This window comes from Mustelus asterias, chromosome 19 (assembly GCF_964213995.1).
Source record: "Mustelus asterias chromosome 19, sMusAst1.hap1.1, whole genome shotgun sequence".
In the NCBI taxonomy this organism is placed as follows: domain Eukaryota; kingdom Metazoa; phylum Chordata; class Chondrichthyes; order Carcharhiniformes; family Triakidae; genus Mustelus; species Mustelus asterias.
In genome coordinates, this window is record NC_135819.1 from 33,775,484 (window position 1) to 33,798,146 (window position 22,663).

The 22,663-nt window shown below is 48.2% G+C and overlaps 1 protein-coding gene across 4 annotated transcripts in view; it reads left to right on the forward strand.

Moving 5' to 3' along the window:
- LOC144507873 (ATP-binding cassette sub-family C member 9-like) overlaps nt 1–22,663 on the forward strand; it is a 214,064-nt gene that overhangs the window by 59,461 nt on the left and 131,940 nt on the right. For all 4 annotated transcript variants that reach the window (XM_078235306.1, XM_078235308.1, XM_078235309.1 and 1 more), the window contains exons 12-13: nt 192–232; nt 4,075–4,217. In XM_078235306.1, the coding sequence (XP_078091432.1) occupies nt 192–232; nt 4,075–4,217 (184 nt within the window). The remainder of the gene's footprint in view (nt 1–191; nt 233–4,074; nt 4,218–22,663) is intronic.

Consider the following 22,663-nt stretch of genomic DNA (forward strand, 5'->3'; position numbering starts at 1 on the left):
TGTTAACAATGTGCCCACCCATAATCTCGACGTCCGCCAGTCTTATTTCTGGGAAACCCTGTTGGAATGGCTGCTCTTCCCAACCAGGAGAGCAAACCTTGCTCCGTAGTGTATAAAGTATAAATTACAATGATGATTCCGATGACCACTTGGTATCCTTTCATTCTGCTCTGTTCTCTTTCTTTCTCCAGTATTTATGAACGCAGCGATACCAATAGCAGCAGTATTGGCGGTAAGAACACATTTATTCAAAGCTTGGTCAGAAGTTTACATTTTTGAATGGATGTTGTAACAATTGTAAAATCGAGCTGCTCCGTTTGATTGGCAGTTTGGAGTGTGGACATAAATCAGAGCGGAAAACATGAGCTTAGAATGGTCAGGTTATAAATTGGCCTGTTCACAGCACGCGTTGCACATATAGTTAGCCATGAACTCTTTCTGTGCTGGTATCTGTGCAATATGGCTCATCGTGATTCACTGCTGGGGTGCGAGAAGGACTCTGTTTACATGAGTGTAAGGGAGAAATTCAACAAAGTGGACAGAACAAGCCACATTTTGAATACGGATCTCAATTAAAATGTGCTGCTCCCTGTTGGACTGAGGCCCGGTTGAAATTGAGCCTCGAGCCTCAGTTGCACTGGTTCAGCCAGCTGCAGTGGGCAGATGGGGGCCTCAATACAGCTTGAGCAGGGCCTGCCCAGTTCAAACCAACTCCGACACTGGGCTGACCTACAGGGCGGCACGGCAGCACAGTGATTAACACTGCTGCTTCATAGCACCAGGGACCCCGGTTCAATTCTGGCCTCGGGTCACTGTCTGTGTAGAGTTTGCACATTCTCCCTCTGCAGGAAAAAAACAATTATTCCTCCGGGTGCTCCGGTTTCTTCCCGCAGTCCAAAGATGTGCAGGTTAGGTTGATTGGCCATGCTAAATTGTCACTTAGTGTGTCAGGGGGATTAGCAGAGTAAATACTTGGGGTTACGGGGATAGGTCCTTGGTGGGATTGTGGTCTTTACAGACTCGATGGGCAGAATGGCCACCTTCTACGCTATAGAGAATCTATGACCCTACAGATGTTGGAAATGGGGGTGCCAGTGGGAAGTGGACATGAAGTTGCGTGGGGGATGGTCGTGGGGTGAAGATTATTTTGTGGAATGAGGGGGTGCTTTGTCCACTTGGAATTTGCCAACTTCCCAATTTGGCCACAGGTCTATTTACAGTCAAGCTGGAACATGGGAGACCATGTCCCAAAATTGTCTTCACAAAAAACCAGGCTCAACAATTCTGAATGGCATCCACTACCAGTAACTCCAGCTGTGGCTTAATAAACAGAAGAGCAAGCGGTCAAGTTATAGCTTATCAATGACAGAGAACCACACGTGGAGATATTTAACTCTTGTGAAATCCTCTTCTATTGACCAGCACTGATGAAATTTTATGTGTAGCTAAGCTCCCGTGTATTATCACTGGGTTGTTAACCAAACTCAGAAGGTGGCATAATTCAAGCTATTGCAGATTGATCACCCAATATGCACTCCAACCAATTTTAATTTCTGCTGACTGCAATGGCAAAAGATTGAGCACAGTTTTTTAAAAACAACCATTACCCGCATAACATTATTACCCCCTAGCTGCATTGTTTCTTAATCTCCCCATCACCAGAATCAAGCCACTTTTAATCCAATATATAATATTGATAATTGTTTATCAAGTCAATCTTTCTCATTGATATTAGGGGTAGCACAATGGTTAGCACTGCTGCCCCATAGCGCCAGAGACTCAGATTCAATTCTGGCCTTGGGTGACTGTCTGTGTGGGGTTTGCACGCTCTCCCCGTCTTTGCGTGGATTTCCTCTGGGTGCTTTGGTTTTCTCCCACACTCCAAAGATGTGCAGGTTAGATAGATTGGCCATGCTAAATTGGCCCTTAGTGTCCCAAGATGTGTAGGTTAGGGGGGATTAGTGGGGTAAATATGCAGAGTTACGGGCATAAGTCGGGGGTGGGCGTGGCTAAGACGTTTTGGCAGAGAATTGGTGGAAGCTTGATGGGCCAAATGGCCTCCTTCTGCATTGTAGGGATTCTATGATGTGTATGTCAAAACTCATGGTTCCCTGTGGCATAGGAATTGATAGTTGAAAAAAAACTAAGGTCTATCTATGGTCCTGCCAATCAGAGCATAGACCTAGACTTAAAGATTAAGTTTACTTATTAGTGTCACAAGTAGACTTACATTAACACTGCAATTAAGTTACTGTGAAAATCCCCCAGTCGCCGCACTCAGGCACCTGTTCGGGTACACTGAGGGAGAATTTAGCATGGCCAATGCACTTAACCAGCATGTCTTTCGGACTGTGGGAGGAAACCGGAGCACCCGGAGGAAACCCATGCAGACATGGGGAGAATGTGCAATCTCCACACAGACAGTGACCCAAGCCCGGGAATCGAACCCTGGTGCTGTGAGGCAGCAGTGCAAACCACTGTGCCACCCGCCATTCCACCCTTAAATCCTTAACCTAAGACTTAATTTCTCCGGTCCCATATGGGACAGAGGGCAGCAACTCTTCCCGCATTGGTCCTGGTCCGTCGCAATATCTCTTGCTTCAGCCCAGGTGCTGTCCTGCTCTTAAAACCCCTCCTTATCTGTGATTCACCAGGTCTCCTTTGTTTGGCCCCACCTTCTTCAGCTCCTACAGTGATAATGGACTTGTTGATTCATGATAATCAAAGTCATTGAAATAAACCTTGACTTTGTGTGATAGTGCCAAGGAGATGGTAACAAATCAGTAGCATCTTTTACATTTCTCCTGATTTTAACTTCTCTTGCTAACATTCATTTTCCACTTAAGTAGAAAGTCAAGATCTACCCCAAATAGTCTACAATCAGACCCAGACATGGCATGAAGCAAAAGCCAGTGATGAAAATCTAGGCCCAGGAGATCATAGTCACTTTTTTCATCCCAAATATGCTGCACTCCCTACTTGTCATGGATAAAATAATTCACATCTTGTATCCCAAAAGACACAATGCTGAGTTACTGAGGCCAAGTGGCAGATTAGCTATCTTCACCTAAGGAGGCTGTAGTTTGGCTTCAGGGTTTTGCATTCACTAAACAAATAAATGAAATCATTTTCCAAAAGTCCTGGATTCAAATTCTTGTATTCGACTTCAAGACTAGTGGACATTTTAATTTTCTTTTCATTCTTTGTCTGTCTTCCCCTACATTAATTTACTGTGTGGAATGCTGGGTGAATTACTCAATAATTGAAGCTTGCAACTGGGAAAACAAACCTGCAGGCCGGGATTTTCCGGCATTCCCTCCATGGCGTGTTTTCCTGTGGCGTAGGGAGCTTTCCTTTGGCTGTTGGTGGGATCTTCCAGTCCTGCCACAGTTTACGGCATTTTGTGTGGCTCGCCTGCCCCGCCATCGGGGACTGGAAGATCCCACAGGTAGGAAGGGCTGGAAAGTCCCACCTATAGGCTGGAATTTCCAGTCCTGCTGCTGTGGATTCATCCACAGCGAATGTGGGAGACATGCAAAATGTCCATTGACTTTGACAGGACCGGAAGATTCTCCCAGAGGGAAGTTCCAGAAAATTCCATTCCATTGGCAAATGTCGACTTTAAGCATTTTAAGTCAGTTGATTATAGATCCATGCTGGTGAAGCAGTGGCTTGTACCGCACTGTCAATGCAGAGGAGCTAAGAGAGCTTGATAACGAAACTCATTGCTCTCTAGAGGTCCACCAGTCAGCGCTTGTTAGTAATAAGTTGAGGTGAAGGGAGATCCCAAGGAATTTTTTGGAAATCACCAGTATGATTTTGCGGTTTTGTTAGTATTTGACAATGCTAAAAACAGGTGCTCAAAGAGAAAAACTGGGCTGGACGCAAAACGAAAAGTCTCCAGAAAGAGATGTTGTCCAGCCAGTGACAATTTGAGTGACTGAAATCAGTCAAGCACCTTTCCTCTTGCTCCTCAGAGAAGGGGACCACTGTGTGTGCTGATTTAATGTGAGGAGTTGTGGAATATTACATTTGACATGATGAGTAATCGGCATTTTCTCCTCTGCCCCGCAGACATTTTTGGCTTATACCCATGGCAACGAGAAGGAACTGTCCTCTGCTGTGGCCTTTACCTCACTGTCTCTCTTCAACATCTTGGTGACTCCACTATTTCTGCTCTCCACCGTGATCAGATTCACAGTTAAAGCCTTGGTCAGGTATGGTCATCATGTGTACTTTCCAGGACGGTGTTTGTTTTGGACTTGGACGTTGCGACAAATCTCTTCACTGAGGGTGGCGCAGTGGTTAGCACTGCTGCCTCACAGCTCCAGGGATTTGGGTTTGATTCCCGGCTTGGGCCACTGTCTGTGTGAAGTCTGCACATTCTTCCCTGTCTGCGTGTGTTTCCTATGGGTACTCTGATTTCCTCCTACAGTCTGAAAGGTGTGTGGTCTTGGCTATGCTAAATTGTCCTTAGTGTCCCAGGATGTTTATGTTAGAGGGATCAGTGGGGTAAATGTGTGGGTTTGAGGGGATAGAGCCTGGGTGGGTTTGTTGCAGACTCAATGGGTCAAATGGCCTTCTTCTGCAGTGTAGGGATTCTATGATTCTTTCTATGATTTCTATGGTGATAATCCAATATCATTATCATTTTGGAAGTTCAATGTCCTTCTTCCAGAACTACCCAAGTAAGATAATAATAAAAATTGCATTTATTTGCAGCCATGATTCGATATCTCAGAATGCTAATAACTGCACTACAATTTGATTGGTGCAGAGAACGTTGAGTAGAAAAGCCATTGCTTCACCATTGTTAGTTGCCACAATTGGTGACTGTGCCTTCAGTTGGAGTGGCACAGTGGTTAGCACTGCTGCCTCACAACGCCAGGGACCTGGGTTCGATTCCCGGCTTGGGTCACTGTCTGTGTGGAGTTTGCACGTTCTCCCCGTGTCAGCGTGAGTTTCCTCCGGGTGCTCTGGTTTCCTCCCACAGTCCAAAAGACGTGCTGGTTAGGTGCATTGGCCATGCTAAATTTTCCCTCAGGTGCATTGGCCATGCTAAATTCTCCCTCCCTCGAACAGGCGCCGGAGTGTGGCGATTAGGGAAATTTCACAGTAACTTCATTGCAGTGTTAATGTAAGCCTACTTGTGACACTAATAAAATAAACTTTAAACTTTAATCTCGATGAACATGCATGAGATGCTGATGCAGACAAAAGGGCTTTCTGACGTTTATTGGGGAACTCAACCGGCCTTGTAAGTCAGGAGAACAAAATCCCAAACGATTTTCCTGCCATCGGGAATCTTTGTTTGCTTTTCACCAAATTTAATTTCCCTGCCCGCCGCCATTCCCACTGCTGGCGGAACTGGAAGATTCCGCCAGATGTGTGGAGGTAGGAAATTCAGTTGTGAGAAACACATGTTAATCGTTCTTACCTACACTTACTATCCTTTAAAAAAAACTTTGCACTGTGAAAATTCATGTTCTGATGTATGGAACTTTGGGCTTGGAAATTCAGGGCCAGGATTTTACAGTCCCGTCACGGAGTGTCTCCCGCAAGTGGTTGCAGCCTGCTGTTTAAATTCACGTTTTCTACAGCGGAAATGTAATATCTCACCGGCTGGGAGAGCAGGAAGATCCTGGGGCCCTGGCATCTGGTTGTGGATTTTTTAAAATCTGCCCTGTATTTTGTACTCGGAGATTTTTTAAATGTCATTCCTTACTTCATAGTTCATTTTTATTTAATCTTCGCTTGAAGTAGGTTCGCTGTCATCCCAGACACATCACAGGTCTAGATTCTGCACTGCTGTAGGAGTTGTGATATATGTAACTGAGCGTGTAGGTGAGCCAGGGTTACAGTTTGTTTTTCTCTGACTCATTGACGAAGAAGCAATGGATCATTTTCTGCACCTGTGATTAGTGAAGACTACGATGAGTAATGGAACATGTTGCAGCTTAATTATTACCACACTGGGCCAAATCTCCCAGTCTCCCGATCATCAGAGACCAAACATATGACTGAAACTTCCCGGGCAACTCCCGGATGGGTTTGAGACCAAGACTTCCAGGTCCATCTTCAACTTCTGATGGGTAATTTCCCTGCTTCCTGCAATCTCCCACAAAAGTCTCCAACTTTGAGTCAGAATCAGAGATTTGGGACAGTTATGCAGTGCTTACTTGGGTAGTTATCCAGAAAATGTCAGACAGATGAAAAAAATAGTTTAACATCTGGGTACCTCCATAATTAACCTTCCACATAATTGACTCCCCAATCATCTCACTCCCTCCTCTCTGAATACACACCCCAACACCAAACTAACCCCCCACTCCACCCCGCCCCCCCCCCCCCCATGGGGGAGGGGGGGGGGGTGGTTAATGCTGCTGTGCTTGAGGACCAGGAATGGTCCGACAAGCAGGGGATGCCAGCGAGAGCACTGAGGTGGTAGCGTGGGAGTGGGGGGGTGCTATCTCTGACTGTGCGGGGGGCGGGGTGAAGGAGCTGATGATGGAAGGGGGTCAGAGTAAATGATTGCTCCAATCGGGGTTGAGGAAGGGAGTCCCTGAGGCCCTGGAGTGGGGGGAGGTTTATTGGAGTTCTGATTGGGGGACCCTTTAAAGATGGTGCCCCGATCTCTGAGCAGCCGCGTTTTGCCAGTGTGTTTAAGCCCTGCCCCCTGCTTCGTGACAGCGTGAATCACGCCCTCCTAGATTTTTTGTTTGGCTTTGTTTGGTAGAATCTGACCGGTTTCTGTGAAGAGAAACACACTGGTGTTCTCGCCAGAAACAACATTCTGCCATTTTTTGGTAATATTTCACCCTAGGCATTCTAATTGGAACTTTCTTCAGCTTAGATGTTCTCTGCGATTTAATGTATAGAAAAATAGAGGTTTTTCAGAGGCCTCCAGATTACGTAATAGCCTGAACAGTGTTGGTGACAGAGGGGTGAACAAGCACAGAGCTCTAAGCTAAAATGCTGCTTGCAATATTTGAACATTGAAGTAGCCAAGCCTGGAGGTAACAAATGTATAAACTGGGTGAGATATATTTTTGTCTTGGTTTGGGGTATCCAGAAAGAGGCAAATGACTTTCACATGAATCTAGCAACTTAACACTGCACCTGTTTTTGACTTGAGAAGAAGTTGTATTTAACTTGGTGGCAGTTTTTGTCCTGGGTTGAAATAATGAGACTGTCTTTCCTACAAGGTCATAAAGTAAAGTCAAAGTTTGAAGTTTATTTATTAGTCACAAGTAGGCTTACATTAACACTGCAATGAAGTTACTGTGAAAATCCTCTAGTCGCCACACTCCGGCGCCTGTTCAGGTACACTGAGGCGGAATTTAGCATGGCTAATTCACCTAACCAGCAAGTCTTGGACTGTGGGAGGAAACCAGAGCACCCGGAGGAAACCCACACAGACACGGGGAGAACGTGCAGACTCTGCACAGTGACCCAAGCCGGGAATCGAACCAGAGTCTCTGGCGCTGTGTTGCAGCAGTGCTAACCACCGTGCTAACCACCGTGCTACCATGCCGCCCACGAGATAAAGGTCTGAATCTTCCAAGTAGCAAGGATTGCCGCTGTGCTCGAAGGTTCTCCTGACCCGAAGCTGCTGTGCATTTCTTTCAGGATCTTCTGATCCCAGCTGTCAAAGAAATGCACAGCACAGAATCCCTCTGAAAACTGCATTGGAGCAGAGTTAGGGAATGATAGAGCTTGCCCCCATTTGGCAGCACTCATTGCCTTGATGGTAAGTGGCATGGGTGGCACAGTGGTTAGCACTGCTGCCTCACAGCGCCAGGGACCCGGGTACGATTTCCGGCTTGGTTCACTGCCTGTGGAGTCTGCACATTCTCCCCGTGTCTGCATGGGTTTCCTTTGGGTGCTCTGGTTTCCTCCCACATTCCAAAGATGTGCAGTTTAGTGAATTGGCCATGCTAAATTGCCCCTTAATATCAGAGTGACTAGGATAAATGCAAGGGGTTATGGGAATAGGGCCTGGGTGGGATTGTGCAGACTCGATGGTCTGAATGGCCTTCTTCTATGAAGTGTAAAGGCCAAGTACCTGAATGGGGGGATGGGTGAGATGGTGAGTGAGTAGAAGGGTAGGTGGGTAGGTAAGTGAGGGGAGTATGTGTGGGTATGTGGATGAGGTAGGTGGGTGGATGGGTGAGGTGATAGGTGGGTAGATGGATGAATGGATAGTTGGATCGGGCCAAGTCTACTCAGGGGATAGTCAGGTCCTGTAGAGGGGGTGGTTGGGTCTGAGGGTGTAGTCGGGTTGTCTGGCGGTTGGGTAGTTGAGCCCTATAAGATGGATAGTTGGACAGGGGGATAGTATGTGATCTTGGAGAGTGTCGCATGGTTGGGCCGTAGGGTGGTCAGGTCGAATCGGTGGGTAGTTGGATTGTCAGGAGTATGGTCAGGTCAGGAGATGGATGGGCATGTCAGGGATGATCAGGTGGTTCGGGGCGTAGTCAGGGGGGCTGATAGGGCAGCTCGGTTGTGGAGTTACCCAGATGTTTTAATCGGTCAAACCTTTCCAGGATGTTGAGTACAGCAGATATACCCAAAGTCTTTGACTCTAACTCTAAGTCAGAGACATTCACTGGGGGTCCCGGGGAGCAGGGGGATTTCCTATCAGAAGTTTCAACATCCTGGGCAATTCCCACATAGGTCCGTGCATCAGGACTTCCATTGGGTTCTTCCGTTTAATTTCAGTCCAAATCCGGTCTCCAATGATCCGGAAACTGGACGATTTGGCCCAATCTGTTTTAGTGATGTTGGTTGAGGAATAAAATAGGCCCTGGACACCAGAACACCCATGCACCTCATCAAAACAGCACCACAGGATCATGTAGGTCCACTGGGAGATTGTTGGTTAAATATCTTATCTGAAAGACTTTGACACTGCAGATCCCCCTCAGTGCAGCAACGGAATCTCAGCCCCCATTTTGTGTTCAAGTCCCTTGGGTCGGGCTTGAAATCACAGCTTTCTAACTTAGGAATGAAATTGTAACTCAATCATCCATGTGTCAGAATGTTATAGAGTCATAGAGATGTACAGCATAGAAACAGACCCTTCAGCCCAACTTGTCCATGCTGCCCCTATTTTAAACACTAATCTAGTCCCAATTGCCCGCGTTTGACCCATATCCCTCTATACCCATCTTACCCATGTAACAGTCTAAATGCTTTTTAAAAGACAAAATTGTACCTGCCTCTACTACTACCTCTGGCAGCTTGTTCCAGATGCTCACCACCTTCTGTGTGAAAAAATTGCCCCTCTGGACCCTTTTGTATCTCTCCCCTCTCACCTTAAACTTATGCCCTCTAGTTATAGACTCCCCTACCTTTGGGAAAAGATGTTGACTAGCTGATCTATGCCGCTCATTATTTCATAGACCTCCTTAAGATCACCCCTAAGCCTCCTATGTTCCAAAGAAAAAAGTCCCAGTCTATCCAGCTTCTCCATATAACTCAAACCATCAAGTCCCGATAGCATCCTAGTAAATCTTTTCTTTACTCTTTCTAGTTTAATAATATCCTTTCTATAATAGGGTGATCAGAACAGTACACAGTATTCCAAGTGTGGCCTTACCAATGTCTTGTACAACTTCAACAAGACGTCCCAACTCCTGTATTCAATGTTCTGACCAATGAAACCAAGCGTGCCGAATGCCTTCTTCACCACTCTGTCCACCTGTGACTTCACTTTCAAGGAGCTATGAACCTGTACCCCTAGATCTCTTTGTTCTATAGCTCTCCCCAATGTACTACCATTAACTGAATAAGTCCTGCCCTGGTTCGATTTATCAAAATGCATCACTTTGCACTTATCTAAATTAAACTCCATCTGTCATCCATCAGCCCACTGGCCCGATTGATCAAGATCCCAGAATCTTAAAATATGGGGCTCTCCATGACTCACTAAGTGAATGAACTGAATGGGATTGTATTGAAGCATGCACATGAGGAAAAGGTTCTGATGAATTACCTGATTACGCTTGGAACAACATCGAAGGTGGAATAGCTGATCTCACTGTTGCCAGCCTAGAACAGGAGAATTTGATCTACCAGAGTTCTGGTTCCTGAATGCTGTGGAGTGGTGCTTCGAGAAAGTTTACAGGTATTAGGCGAGGGCAAGATAAAGGTGATGCGCATCAATTGGACACGAGGCTCGAAGCTTCAGTAAAAGAAGGCTTTTATTAACTAACAATGGAGCTATCAGAACTTTAACACACTATCCCAGACTGAAGGGGTCCCGTCCGAGCAGGGACTCTTATGCCTTTCCCAGCAGGTGGAGCCCGACTGGGATGTGCCACAAACGTAACAAACACAGGTGTAACAATCCCACCCTAACCCAACAGCAACATTAGTACAATCCCACAGTAACCTATATACATTCCTGTAGTACTGGCCAGCCCTGGCTCAGTACTATCCAGTGGGAACCAACGATGGTTCACCACATTCACCCCTCCTTTGAGAACAAAGGCCGGCGGGGTACGAAAACAGACTAAAATGTCAGCAGATTATAAGTTCAGACGGTCTGGAGGACCGCACCGTGGTTGTGACCTCCTCAATACCGGCGGTGACACCGGAGTAGGCACTTGCGGTGGCGTTCTCCCCAAAACGGCGTCCAGCTGTTCTCCCACGGACTCACAGGCCGGTTGACCCTGATGAGACGGTAGTGCAGGGGATCCTGACACATCCTGCGGTGGCGACCATCTTCGGGGCTCAGGCAAGCTGTGCATTGGAGTAAAACTGTTAAGCAATGGTCCCGATGCTGCCCGCGCTACGTCCGGGGAAGAAATAAGGGATAATGGATTCGTCACTGGGGGTATGGGAGCGACAGGAGTTGCTACGTCCCCTGCGGGCGCCAGGTCTCCGATCGAGACTGTGTCCTCTCGCCCGTCAGGATATGCCACATAGGCATACTGAGGGTTGGCGTGGAGGAGGTGGACCTGTTCGACCAAGGGGTCGGACTTGCGGGCCCTTACATGTCGCCGCAGGAGGACGGGTCCTGGGTACGTCAACCAGGCTGGTAAAGATATCCCCGAGGAAGACTTCCGAGGGAATGAGAACATCCTCTCGTGGGGAGTAGCATTGGTTGCCGTACACAGGAGGGAGCGAATAGAGTGAAGCGCATCAGGGAGGACCTCCTGCCAACGGGAGACTGGAAGACCTTTGGATCTCAACGCCAATAGGACAGCCTTCCAGACTGTAGCATTCTCTCGTTCCACCTGTCCATTACCCCTAGGGTTGTAACTCGTGGTCCTACTAGAGGCAATCCCGTATGAGAGCAGGAATTGCCTCAAGTCATCGCTCATGAACGACGAGCCCCTGTCGCTATGGATATAGCTGGGGTACCCGAACAGGGTAAAAAGATCACGGAATGCCTTGATCACCGTGGCAGCTGATGTGTCCAAGCAGGGGACAACAAACGGGAACCGGTAGTACTCATCTATTATGTTCAGAAAGTACACGTTCCGATCCGTTGAGGGAAGGGGGCCCTTAAAATCAACACTCAGCCTCTCAAAGGGGCGAGTGGCCTTGACCAAATGTGCCCGGTCAGGTCGGTAAAAGTGCGGTTTGCATTCCGCGCAAATCCGACAGCTCCTTGTTACCGACCTGACGTCCTCCACCGAGTAAGGCAGGTTGCGGGCTTTGACAAAGTGGTAGAGCCGAGTGACCCCAGGATGGCACAGATCATTATGGAGGGCGTTCAAGTGATCCTCCTGAATACTAGCGCATGTTCCACGCGAGAGGGCATCCGAGGGCTCATTGAGTTTCCCTGGACGATACATGATATCGTAGTTATAGGTGGAGAGTTCAATTCTCCACCGCAAGATCTTGTCATTCTTGATCTTGCCCCTCTGCGAGTTGTTGAACATGAACGCCACGGACCGCTGGTCCGTGATCAGGGTGAACCGCTTTCCCGCCAGGTAATGGCGCCAGTGTCTGACGGCCTCCACAATGGCCTGGGCCTCCATTTCCACCGCTGAATGCCGAATTTCGGGGCCTTGGAGGGTGCGGGAAAAAAACGCGACGGGCCTGCCCGCCTGGTTAAGTGTGGCGGCCAGGGCGAAATCAGATGCATCGCTTTCCACCTGAAAAGGGATGGATTCGTCTACCGCGTGCATCGTGGCTTTCGTGATGTCGTGTTTCAATTCCTTGAAGGCCAATGGCATGAGTGGAAAAGTCGTGGACTTAATAAGCGGACGGGCTTTGTCCGCGTAGTTGGGGACCCACTGCGCATAACAGGAGAAGAAGCCTAGGCATCTTCTCAGTGCTTTTGCGCTAGCGGGCAAGGGAAGTTCAGCAAGGGGGCGCATACGGTCTGGATCAGGGCCAATGACCCCGTTTTCCACCACGTATCCCAGGATGGCTAACCGGCGCGTACGGAATACACACTTCTCCCTGTTGTAGGTCAAGTTCAGGCGAGATGCAGTGCGTAAGAAGTTCTGGAGATTTGTGTCATGGTCCTGCTGATCATGGCCGCAGATGGTGACATTATCCAGGTACGGGAAGGTAGCCCGCAGCCTGTTCTGGTCCACCATTCGGTCCATAGCACGCTGGAAGACCGAGACCCCATTGGTGACACCAAATGGAACCCTAAGAAAATGATACAAACGACCATCCGCCTCAAAGGCCGTGTATTGTCGGTCCTCTGGGCGAATGGGGAGTTGGTGGTAGGCGGACTTGAGGTCTATGGTGGAGAACACCCGGTACTGCGCAATCTGATTGACCATATCAGATATGCGCGGGAGAGGATACGCATCCAGCTGCGTATATCGGTTAATGGTCTGACTGTAATCAATGACCATCCGGGGTTTGTTCCCGCTCTTGACCACCACAACCTGTGCTCTCCACGGACTAACACTGGGCTGTATGATCCCTTCTTTGAGGAGTCGCTGAACATCAGATCTGATGAAGATCCGATCCTCAGTGCTGTAACGCCTACTTTTAGTAGCAATGGGCTTGCAGCCTGGTACCAGATTCTGAAATAAAGAGGGTGTGGTGATCTTTAACGTAGAAAGATTGCAGGCGGGGCGCGTTGGGCAATTTGGAGACTGCAGCTGTTCTCCCACTGCCAGCGAAGGGAGTGGCCCACCGTACTGTAGGATCAAACTCTTCATGTGGACCATAAAGTTTAGTCCGAGGAGAATTGGTGCGCAAAGATACGGCAACACAAGGAGCCTGAAACGCTCGTAAATTGTGCCTTGTACTTTCAAGGTTACCACACAACGTCCTAGCACAGCGACAGACCGGGACCTTGATGCCATAGAGATTGTCTGTTTGGCAGGTTGAATCTGGAGTCCACACCTCTTCACAGTGTCAGGGTGGATAAAGCTCTCAGTGCACCCGCTGTCAAACAGACAATAAAGCACATGATTGTTTACCTGGATATCCATCATCGAACGATCAAGCCTGTGAGGCTTAGCCTGGTCCAGGATGATCGACGCCACCGTTGGTCCATGAACGTCACTGCAGGCAGCTGAGGTCAACGCTGAGGACCCCTGCTGGTCGCTCGTGGTCATCGTCGACCAAAATGGCCGCCCCCATGAATTGCACATGGGTGAGGGCGCCAAACTTAGCGACGCCTGGTGGTCATCCTCCTCCGACTCCGTCGACCGCAATGGCGTCGTCCTGGACTCGCACGTGGACGAACCCCGCGAGGACTTCGACGACGATGGTGATGATCCCAGTTCCGAAGGGTCACAGGCCGCATTGCCGTTCCTGGGCTTCGATCTGCACACCTTCGCATAATGCCCCTTTTTACCGCATGCGGTACAGATTACCGCTTTAGCGGGACACTTTTGTCGGGTATGTTTTGCTCCTCCGCAGAAATAGCACCGCGGGCCGCATGGGGCTGCAGCCGTCGTCTGGCCCACATGGGAGCACGCCATAACACCGCACTTCAAGCACGAGGGGTGAGGAGGGATTTGAGACTGCTCCTGCCACGTTGTCTCCACGTGGTCCTCCGGATACAGGACTAAGCTCTTCGAAGCCGACTCGAGCATTTCAGCTAATTCCATGGCTTGGGTCAGGTTGAGATTACCCTTTTCTAGCAGCTTGAGACGGATGTATGAAGACCCGACCCCGGCCACAAACGCATCCCGGGCGAGGTCGTACATGCTCTGCTCAGCCGACACAGCTTTGCAGTCACAGCCCCTGGCTAGCTGTAAGAGCTCATTGGCGTAGTCCTCCAAGGTTTCGCCCGACTGCCGACGTCGTGTAGCGAGGAGGTAACAAGTGTGGATCTCGTTAGGAGGTTTCGTATAGCGCTTCTTTAGAAGCTCGAGGGTCCTAGGGTAAGTGGTGGCCGCACGGATCGCGAGGTAGACTGTGTCGCTTACCCTCGCATGGAGGACCCGGAGTCTGTCATCATCTGTGGTGACCACTGCGGAGGCTGCTAGGTAATCTTCAAAACACTTCAGCCAGTGGTCGAAGGTGTTAGCAGCGCCCACCGCACGTGGATCTAGCGTCAGATGTTCTGGCTTGAGGATTTGCTCCATACTCTCCTTTCTTTTTTTTTCTTCCGTCGAGAGTTTAATTTTAGTTAATAAAATTGATGCGCATCAATTGGACACGAGGCTCGAAGCTTCAGTAAAAGAAGGCTTTTATTAACTAACAATGGAGCTATCAGAACTTTAACACACTATCCCAGACTGAAGGGGTCCCGTCCGAGCAGGGAGTCTTATACCTCTCCCAGGAGGCGGAGCCCGACTGGGATGTGCCACAAACGTAACAAACACAGGTGTAACAATCCCACCCTAACCCAACAGCAACATTAGTACGATCCCACAGTAACCTATATACATTCCTGTAGTACTGGCCAGCCCTGGCTCAGTACTATCCAGTGGGAACCAACGATGGTTCACCACAAAAGGTTGCGCTTAAAGTAGAAACCTCAGACCCTCAAGCTTCCCCCATCCGTTATACGACCACCAGTTGCCTTCCCCATAGTGGACGGGATTCTCCGGTCTCTCGAGTGACGGGACCTGTTGCGAGTGAGAACGGAGAATTTGGCGATCCAACCAAAACTCCATTCACTTCCAGCGGCACCAGAAAATCTCAGCCGTGAGTGAGGACGGAAGATTTTGGCTTTCGAAAGGACCTGCACAAGATGGCAGATATCCTGGGCACCTGCCAGTATGCTGTAGTGAGCCCAGTATTGGCCAGGACTTGAGTCTTCTCTCTTCAAGGGTGAAGAAGACTGGAAAGAAATAGGCACAGAAAACCTGTTCCAAACAAACATTTCACCCCGGGGATGTTTACGGTAACTTCATTGCAGTGTTAACGTAAGCCTACATGTGACACTAATAAATAAACTTTAAACGTTTCCAGTTTCCCTTTTCCTCTTTGCAACCTGTGTCATTCCTCACCTTCACTCAACCATCTCGTGCTCTTTCCCCAGACATTGTAATCTCTAAATACTCCCTTAAAACATTGAATTGCCTCAGACATTTCTGGCTGGGAAAACATACCCACTCAAACTGAAGAGCTTACTTAAAATCTTTTTGACTGAAGGTTGGAATTGTGTGAATGCCAAAGAACATGTCCCTTCCTCGTATTTAGCCTAATGAGCAGCAATAAAGTCTTACAAATTTGTACATTGTATCATTGGACTTCTCTGCTCGAGGGCCAATGTTAGTTGCCTAGGCAACTTTTCTAAAACATAGGAACATATGAATATTTAAGAAAAGGATAGAGCTGTTACATCCAACAAAAATCTTTGGCCCTTTTAAAAAAATACATAAACTTCATTCAATCACCTTCTCATTGTACCCATCAATTCCTTCTACCTCCCAAAACGTCCCTTGAAGCTAATCATAGTGCCTCTTTTAATGTCCTTGTCTGGTAACTTGTTCCACAATTCTGAGCTGCAGTATTTTAACCCTTAGGAGGGTAACTTAACAGAAAGACATTCTGCACTGTAAGCCCGGTGTAGGATAGGCTATGCTCAAGAAAAGGAATTACTCATGTTAGAAATGGACAAAAAGAAAGGAAAGATAAAAAAGATGAAAAAAAAGATGAAAAAAAAAGCTATCAATGAATGTATTTGAGGTATAATTTTCTGAAGGAAACTTTGGGAGAGGCAGTGCCATTGTGGTATCTGGCATGACTTTAATCAGGCAATTGAGGTAGGTCTATTAGAATATGAACTCCCTGATTAAGGGCCAAATTGATGGGCAAATCAGGGAGCCTCTTGCTTTGTATTTAATCAGGAGTGCTGAAAGCGCTCTATATGCTGATGTCAGACTCATAAATAAAGGGATTTTAATGAAGGGACTTCTGCCTCTGAGAATTTATTACAGTATCATCAGTGGATATGCAATCCAAAGACCCAGGGTAAAGCTAATGGATTTAAATCCCACCACGGCAGATAAATATCTATAATTAAAAGTCTAATGATAACCAAGAGACCATTGTCATAAAAACACATCTGGTTCATTAATTGGTCGATGTTACCTGGTCTTGCCTACATGTGACTCGAGACCCACAGCAATGTGACTAACTCTTAAATATGCTCTTTGGAAATGGCCTAGCAAGTCACTCAGTTGTATCAAACCAATAAGAAAATGTGAATAAAAAATTAAACTGGATGGACTACCTGGCATTGACCTAGGTACCAGAAATTACAACCGCGAACGCAGCCCTGTTGACCCTGCAAAGTCCTCTTTACAGGGGGCTTGTTTTGTTTTATTAATTCATGGGACATGGGCATCGCTGGCTTGGCCAGCATTTATTGTCCATCCGTAGTTGCCCTTGAGAAGGTGGTGGTGAGCTGCCTTCTTGAATCGCTGCAGTCCATGTGCTGTGGGTTGACCCACAATGCCGTTAGGGAGGGAATTTCAGGATTTTGACTCAGCGACTGCGAAGGAAAGGCGATATATTTCCAAGTCAGGATGGTGAGTGGCTTGGAGGAGAACTTACAGGTGCCAACTAGTCAGCAGCCTGACGTCAAACAAAAGCAGAAAATGCTGGAAAATCTCAGCAGGTCTGACAGCAAGTGTGGGGAGAGAATGGAGCCAACGTTTTGAGTCTAGATGATGCTCTATTCTCTCCCCCACAGATGCTGTCAGATCTGCTGGGATTTTCCAGCATTTTCTGTTTTTTGTTTCAGATTCCAGTATCCCCAGTATTTTGCTTTTAGCTTGACACAAAAGCAAGGAGCAGCACCAGGCACACCTAAAAATGATGTGCCAACCTGGTGAAGCTACAACACAGGACTACTTGTGTGTCAAACAGCAAGCAATAGATAAAGCTAAGCTATTCCGCAACCAATGGATCAGATTTAAGCTCTGCAATCCTGCCACATCGACCCATGAATGGTGCTGGACAACTAAACAACTCAGTGGAGGAGGAGGCTCCATAAATATCCCCATCCTCAATATTGGAGGAGCCCAGCCCATCAGTGCAAAAGATCAGGCTGAAGCATTCGCAACAATCTCCAGTCAAAGGTGCTGTCTGGATTATCCATCTCAATCCCTTCCAGAGTTCCCCAGCATCAGAGATGTCAATCTTCAACCAAGTTGATTCACTCTACATGATAGAAATGGCTAACGACACCAGATATTGCAAAGGCTATGGGCCCTGACAATATTCTGGCAATAGTACTGAAGACTCGTGATCTAGCTATACCCTTAGCCAAGCGGTTCCAGTGCAGTTCAGCACTGGCATCTTCCCAACAATGTGGAAAATTGCCCAGGTATGTCCTGTACAGAAAAAGCAGGACAAATCCAACCCAGCCAATTACCACCCCATCAGCCTACTCTCGATCATCAGTAAAGTGATGGAAGGGGTCATCAGCAGTGCTACCAAGTGGCACTTACTCAGCAATAAAGTGCTGGTGAACAGTTTAGGTTCCACCAAGGTCACTCAGCGCCTGACTTCATTACAGCCTTGGTTCAAACAGGGACAAAGGAGCTGAATTCCAGAGGTGAGGTGCGAGTGACAGCCCTTGACATCAAGGCTGCATTTGACCAAGTGCGACATCAAGGAGCCCTAGCGAAACTGGAATCAATGGGAATCAGGGAAAACCCTCCACTGGCTGGAGTCATACCTGGCACAAAGGAAAATAGTTGTGATTGTTGGAAGTCAAACATCTCCGCTCCAGGACATCACCACAGGAGTTCCTCAGGGTAGTGTCCTAGGCTCAATCATCTTCAGCTGCTTCATCAATGACCTTCCTTCCATCATAAGATCAGAAGTGGGGATGTCTGTGGATGACTGCACAATGTTCAGCACCATTGAAGGGGCTGGATAGGGTAGAGGTGGAGAGATTCTTTCCACTTAGAAAGGAAGCTAGAACTAGAGGGCACAGCCTCAAAATAAAGGGGGGTCAGTTTAGGACAGAGTTGAGGAGGAACTTCTTCTCTCAGAGGGTGGTGAATCTCTGGAATTCGCTGCCCACTGAAGTGGTGGAGGCTACCTCATTGAATATGTTTAAATCACGGATTGATGGATTCCTGACCGGTAAGGGAATTAGGGGTTATAGAGATCAGGTGGGTAAGTGGAACTGATCCACTTCAGATCAGCCATGATCTTATTGAATGGCGGGGCAGGCTCGAGGGGCTAGATGGCCTACTCCTGCTCCTATTTCTTATGTTCTTATTCGCAACTCCTCAGATACTGAAGCAGCCCATGTCCAAATGTAGCAAGATCTAGGCTTGGGCTGACAAGTGATAAGTAACATTCATGCCACAAAAGTGCCAGACAGTGACTATCTCCAGCAAGAGAGAATCTAACCATCATCTCTTGCAACACAATGGCATTAACATTGCTGAATCTACAAACATTCACTCCCTCCACCACTGATGTACATTGGCAGCAGCATGTACGACCTACAAGATGTACTGCAGCAACTCACTAAGTCTCCTCAGGCCACAACTTCCAAACCCATGACCACTGCCATCTAAAAGGACAAGGGCAGCAGACGTTTGGGAACACCACCACTTGCAAGTTCCCCTCCAAGCCACACACCATTCTGACTTGGAAATATAGCGCTGTTCCTTCACTATCGCTGGGCCAAATCCGCCCTGACAGCACTTTGGATGTACCTACACCATGTGGACTGCTCACCACCACCTTCTCAAGGGTACTTAGGGATGGGCAATAAATGCTGGCCCAGCCAACAACACCCACATCCCATGAATTAATTTAAAAAGTAAATTGTAGAACTTGATCTATGAACAAAATAAAGCCTTTGCACAGGCAGTTTGAAAGAGGAATCCACTCAGTTCCACTGCTCTTGTTCCATAGCCTTTGAGTTTTATTTTAATTATTTTTGGCTTAACAGCAATTGTAGATTCTGCCTCCCACCACTTGTTCTTTTAGTGATGTCTAGATATCAACACTGCCACCTGGGAAAACAATGTGCTTTCAGTTCTTGCTGTTATCAGCTTTGGGTGTTATTGGCCTCCAACAGGGATTTTCACTTAGGCAAGATTGGGGGATTCACAGAGACTTTCCTGCACTCAAATAAGGAGCCAGATCCTGCCGGAGTCGTGCATTTTAAAGCGGGCGCTATCAGATTATTTCTTGCACCCTGCCACTCAAATATAATTAGTGTCATAAGTTTTGGCAGCGCAACAAGGAAGATGGAGCATCTGGGACCTCAGTGAACAGCAGAAGCAACGATATACGGGCTGGGAAAGAAACTGGAAAAACAAAGCGGCTGGGTGGATTAGAGTCAAATCAGATACGGAGAAAGATATATAGTCAGAGAAAGAAAGATTGATTAAAAGCAAGAGAGGCAATAAAAGACAAGGGAAAAGCAAGAAAAAGTATAGAATGGAAAACTTCAACTTGTTAAAATGTCCAATAAGAATTTGAAATGAGAGTTTCAATTCCGCCCTATCTAGACTAGAGAGGGTGTTTGGCATTGAACTTTATGGCCCCACCACAGAGGAGGTGGGGATGGAAAATGCGACCAGCCGTTCCAAAGACCATCGTCTTCAGTGGGAATGGAAAGTACCACCCTGTGGCCGAATGGCTGCAGAGGTTTAACTTTTAATATGCTGAAAGTTCATCAATCAAGAAAAGCTGATTTTTGGCCGAAGTTGTTTTTTTTTAAATATGCTGGAATTTTCTGTGGCCAAACTGGCCTGAAACTTATCAAAGGACAAAGGGTGTTAAATGTCACGGCTTGTTCCCAAACAAAATAACTTGGCTACAGACAGTTTTTCCTTATGGGTATTGAAATGTGGGCTATGTGCAGTAAGAGCTAATCATGACAGGGGTCTGGAGGGTCCTGACCCATTGTGCTGGCTTCAACTGATTGGCCTAATTGAATGATACAATGGGGTTTCTGATCAATTCATTGGCTGGTTGCCAAGGAACGTTTGGGGTATAAGAATGCTATCACAGTGAGTTTGGGCGGATTTTTCCCGTCTCGCCCGCCATGGAAATTGTAGTGGGCGGGACAGAAAATTCAGCGGACTATGCAAAGGTCCATTGACCTCAGGTGGGAATTAATGGCTTTGGGGTGAGCACGGCCAGAAAATCCCGCCCCTTGCGTTCAGTGTAAACCTGGGATCAAAGTTCACAGAAGGAGACAACATCCGGAAGAAGAGCAGGGTGACGTCCATTAGCCAAAACTTGGCCAGGTTTCATATGTAAGTATAAGCTAAGTAACGGATAGTGAGTATTTAGTTGGTGTATTGCAAGTATTAACTATTTTCAAAGTAGCTACCAAATAAAGAAAATTGTGTTTAAATATTTAAAGTTGACTTAGGGCCCAATTTTACCAAAACTTTGCGCCCGAATCGCGGTAAAGTTGGGCGTCGGGCCTATACCGCGATCTGCACTCGATTCCGAGCAGATCACGGCTTTACCGACACCCGATCGGGCGGCACGACAATTTAAATGTATTTGCATGCGTTTAAATCGACTTAATGAACCGCGCGCTCAACCCGACCGCCAAATCCCACTTTACCGTCTTCTGGCCCGATCCGCGTCCGCGCTGTAAGCGACCTGCAAAATAAAAGTCTGAAGTCGTCGCTGCAGCTTCCGAAGAGCGGGGTCAGAGCCTGCAACGGCTCTCTGACCCAGCTCCTCCTCTGTTTGGGGGGAGAGGGGGGGGAATCCAGATCATCCTCTGGTCGGGGGGGTGGGGCGTGGGTGGGAGAATGGGGGGGCTGGGACCCAGATCATCCTCTGGTCCGGTGGGGGGGCGTGGGGAGGTGGGACCCAGATCATCCTCTGGTCGGGGGGGTCCCGCAGCCAGTCTGTGGCCGATCGGTGGGGAGGGAGGGGGCAGGAGGGTCCGCCACCACTTTGCAGGCGATCCCTCCTCCCCACCGGAGGAACGAATCCCTCCTGCCGGAGTGGACGTGCGGCCATGCCATCCCACAAAACCTTCAGGATGAAGCGATTCCTCGCTAAGAAGATGAAGCAGCCATCTCTCCCGCTCTCTTGCCCCTGCAGGGAAGAGTAATCTGTGGCTGGTAGTGTACCAGTGATGGTGTATCCCTTTACAGGCCCAGCTTGGTCCTTCTCCGGTGTCTCCTCTTGGACTTGTACTGATCTTGTAGCCGGTTTTCATGCGGATCCACTGTGGAATCGGCCGGTTCCGCTTCATCTTCTTAGCGAGGAATCGCTTCATCCTGAAGGTTTTGTGGGATGGCATGGCTGCACGTCCACTCCGGCAGAAGGGATTCGTTCCTCCGGTGGGGAGGAGGGATCACACGCAGAGTGGCGGCGGAACCCCCTGCCCCCTCCCTCCCCACCGATCGGCCGCAGACTGGCAGCCGAACCCCCCTCCCCCGACTAGAGGATGATCTGGGTCCCGCCCCCCCTCCTCTCTCCCCCCTCCCCCGACCAGAGGATGACCGTCAGAGGGCTGCTCTCTCCGCTTTCTGCTTTTTTTTTCTTTCGCGCCCGGGCGCGCTCTGTCAGATTTTTTTGGAACTGCGCATGCGCAGTTCAGAGCTCCGATCGGTCTGCCAGTGCTAAGCCCCGCCCGCCCCGCCCACATTGCGAATCGGACCGGAGCCGGCAAAACGCGTATGGGCACGCTGCAAAGAGGATTCCAGGCTCGGATCTATTTGACGCCCAGATTCGGCACTTAGGCTCAAAATGGTAAAATCAGGCCCTTAGTGTCTTTATTGGCTATTAGAGGTTAAAACACACTGATACAGAATAGAATCATAGAATAGAATCCCTACAGTGCAGGAGGCCATTTGGCCCATCGCGTCTGCACTGACCACAATCCCACCCAGGCCCTATCCCCGTAACCCCACATATTTACCTGGCTAATCTCCCTGGCACTGTGGTCAATTTAGCACGGCCAGTCAACCTAACCCGCATATCTTTGGACAGTGGGAGGAAACCGGAGCACCCGGAGGAAACCCACGCAGACATGGGGAGAATGTGCAAACCCCACACAGACCAGTGACCCCGAGGCCAGAATTGAACCTGGGTCTCTGGTGCTGAGAGGCAGCAGTGCCAACCACTGTGCCACCGTGTCACCCATGTACAACCACACCTTTTACTAATGGTTACCACATTGTTCAAAGAAAACCTACATAAAGTTAAATATGAGCCCTAGCTTTCTGTGGTGAGGCTAATGGGCAAGTATTGTGCTAGTCAAGCGAGTGGGAGGTCTAATCTGAGGTGCCATTTGAATGAGGCAAATGGCGGAGTGGTGTAAACG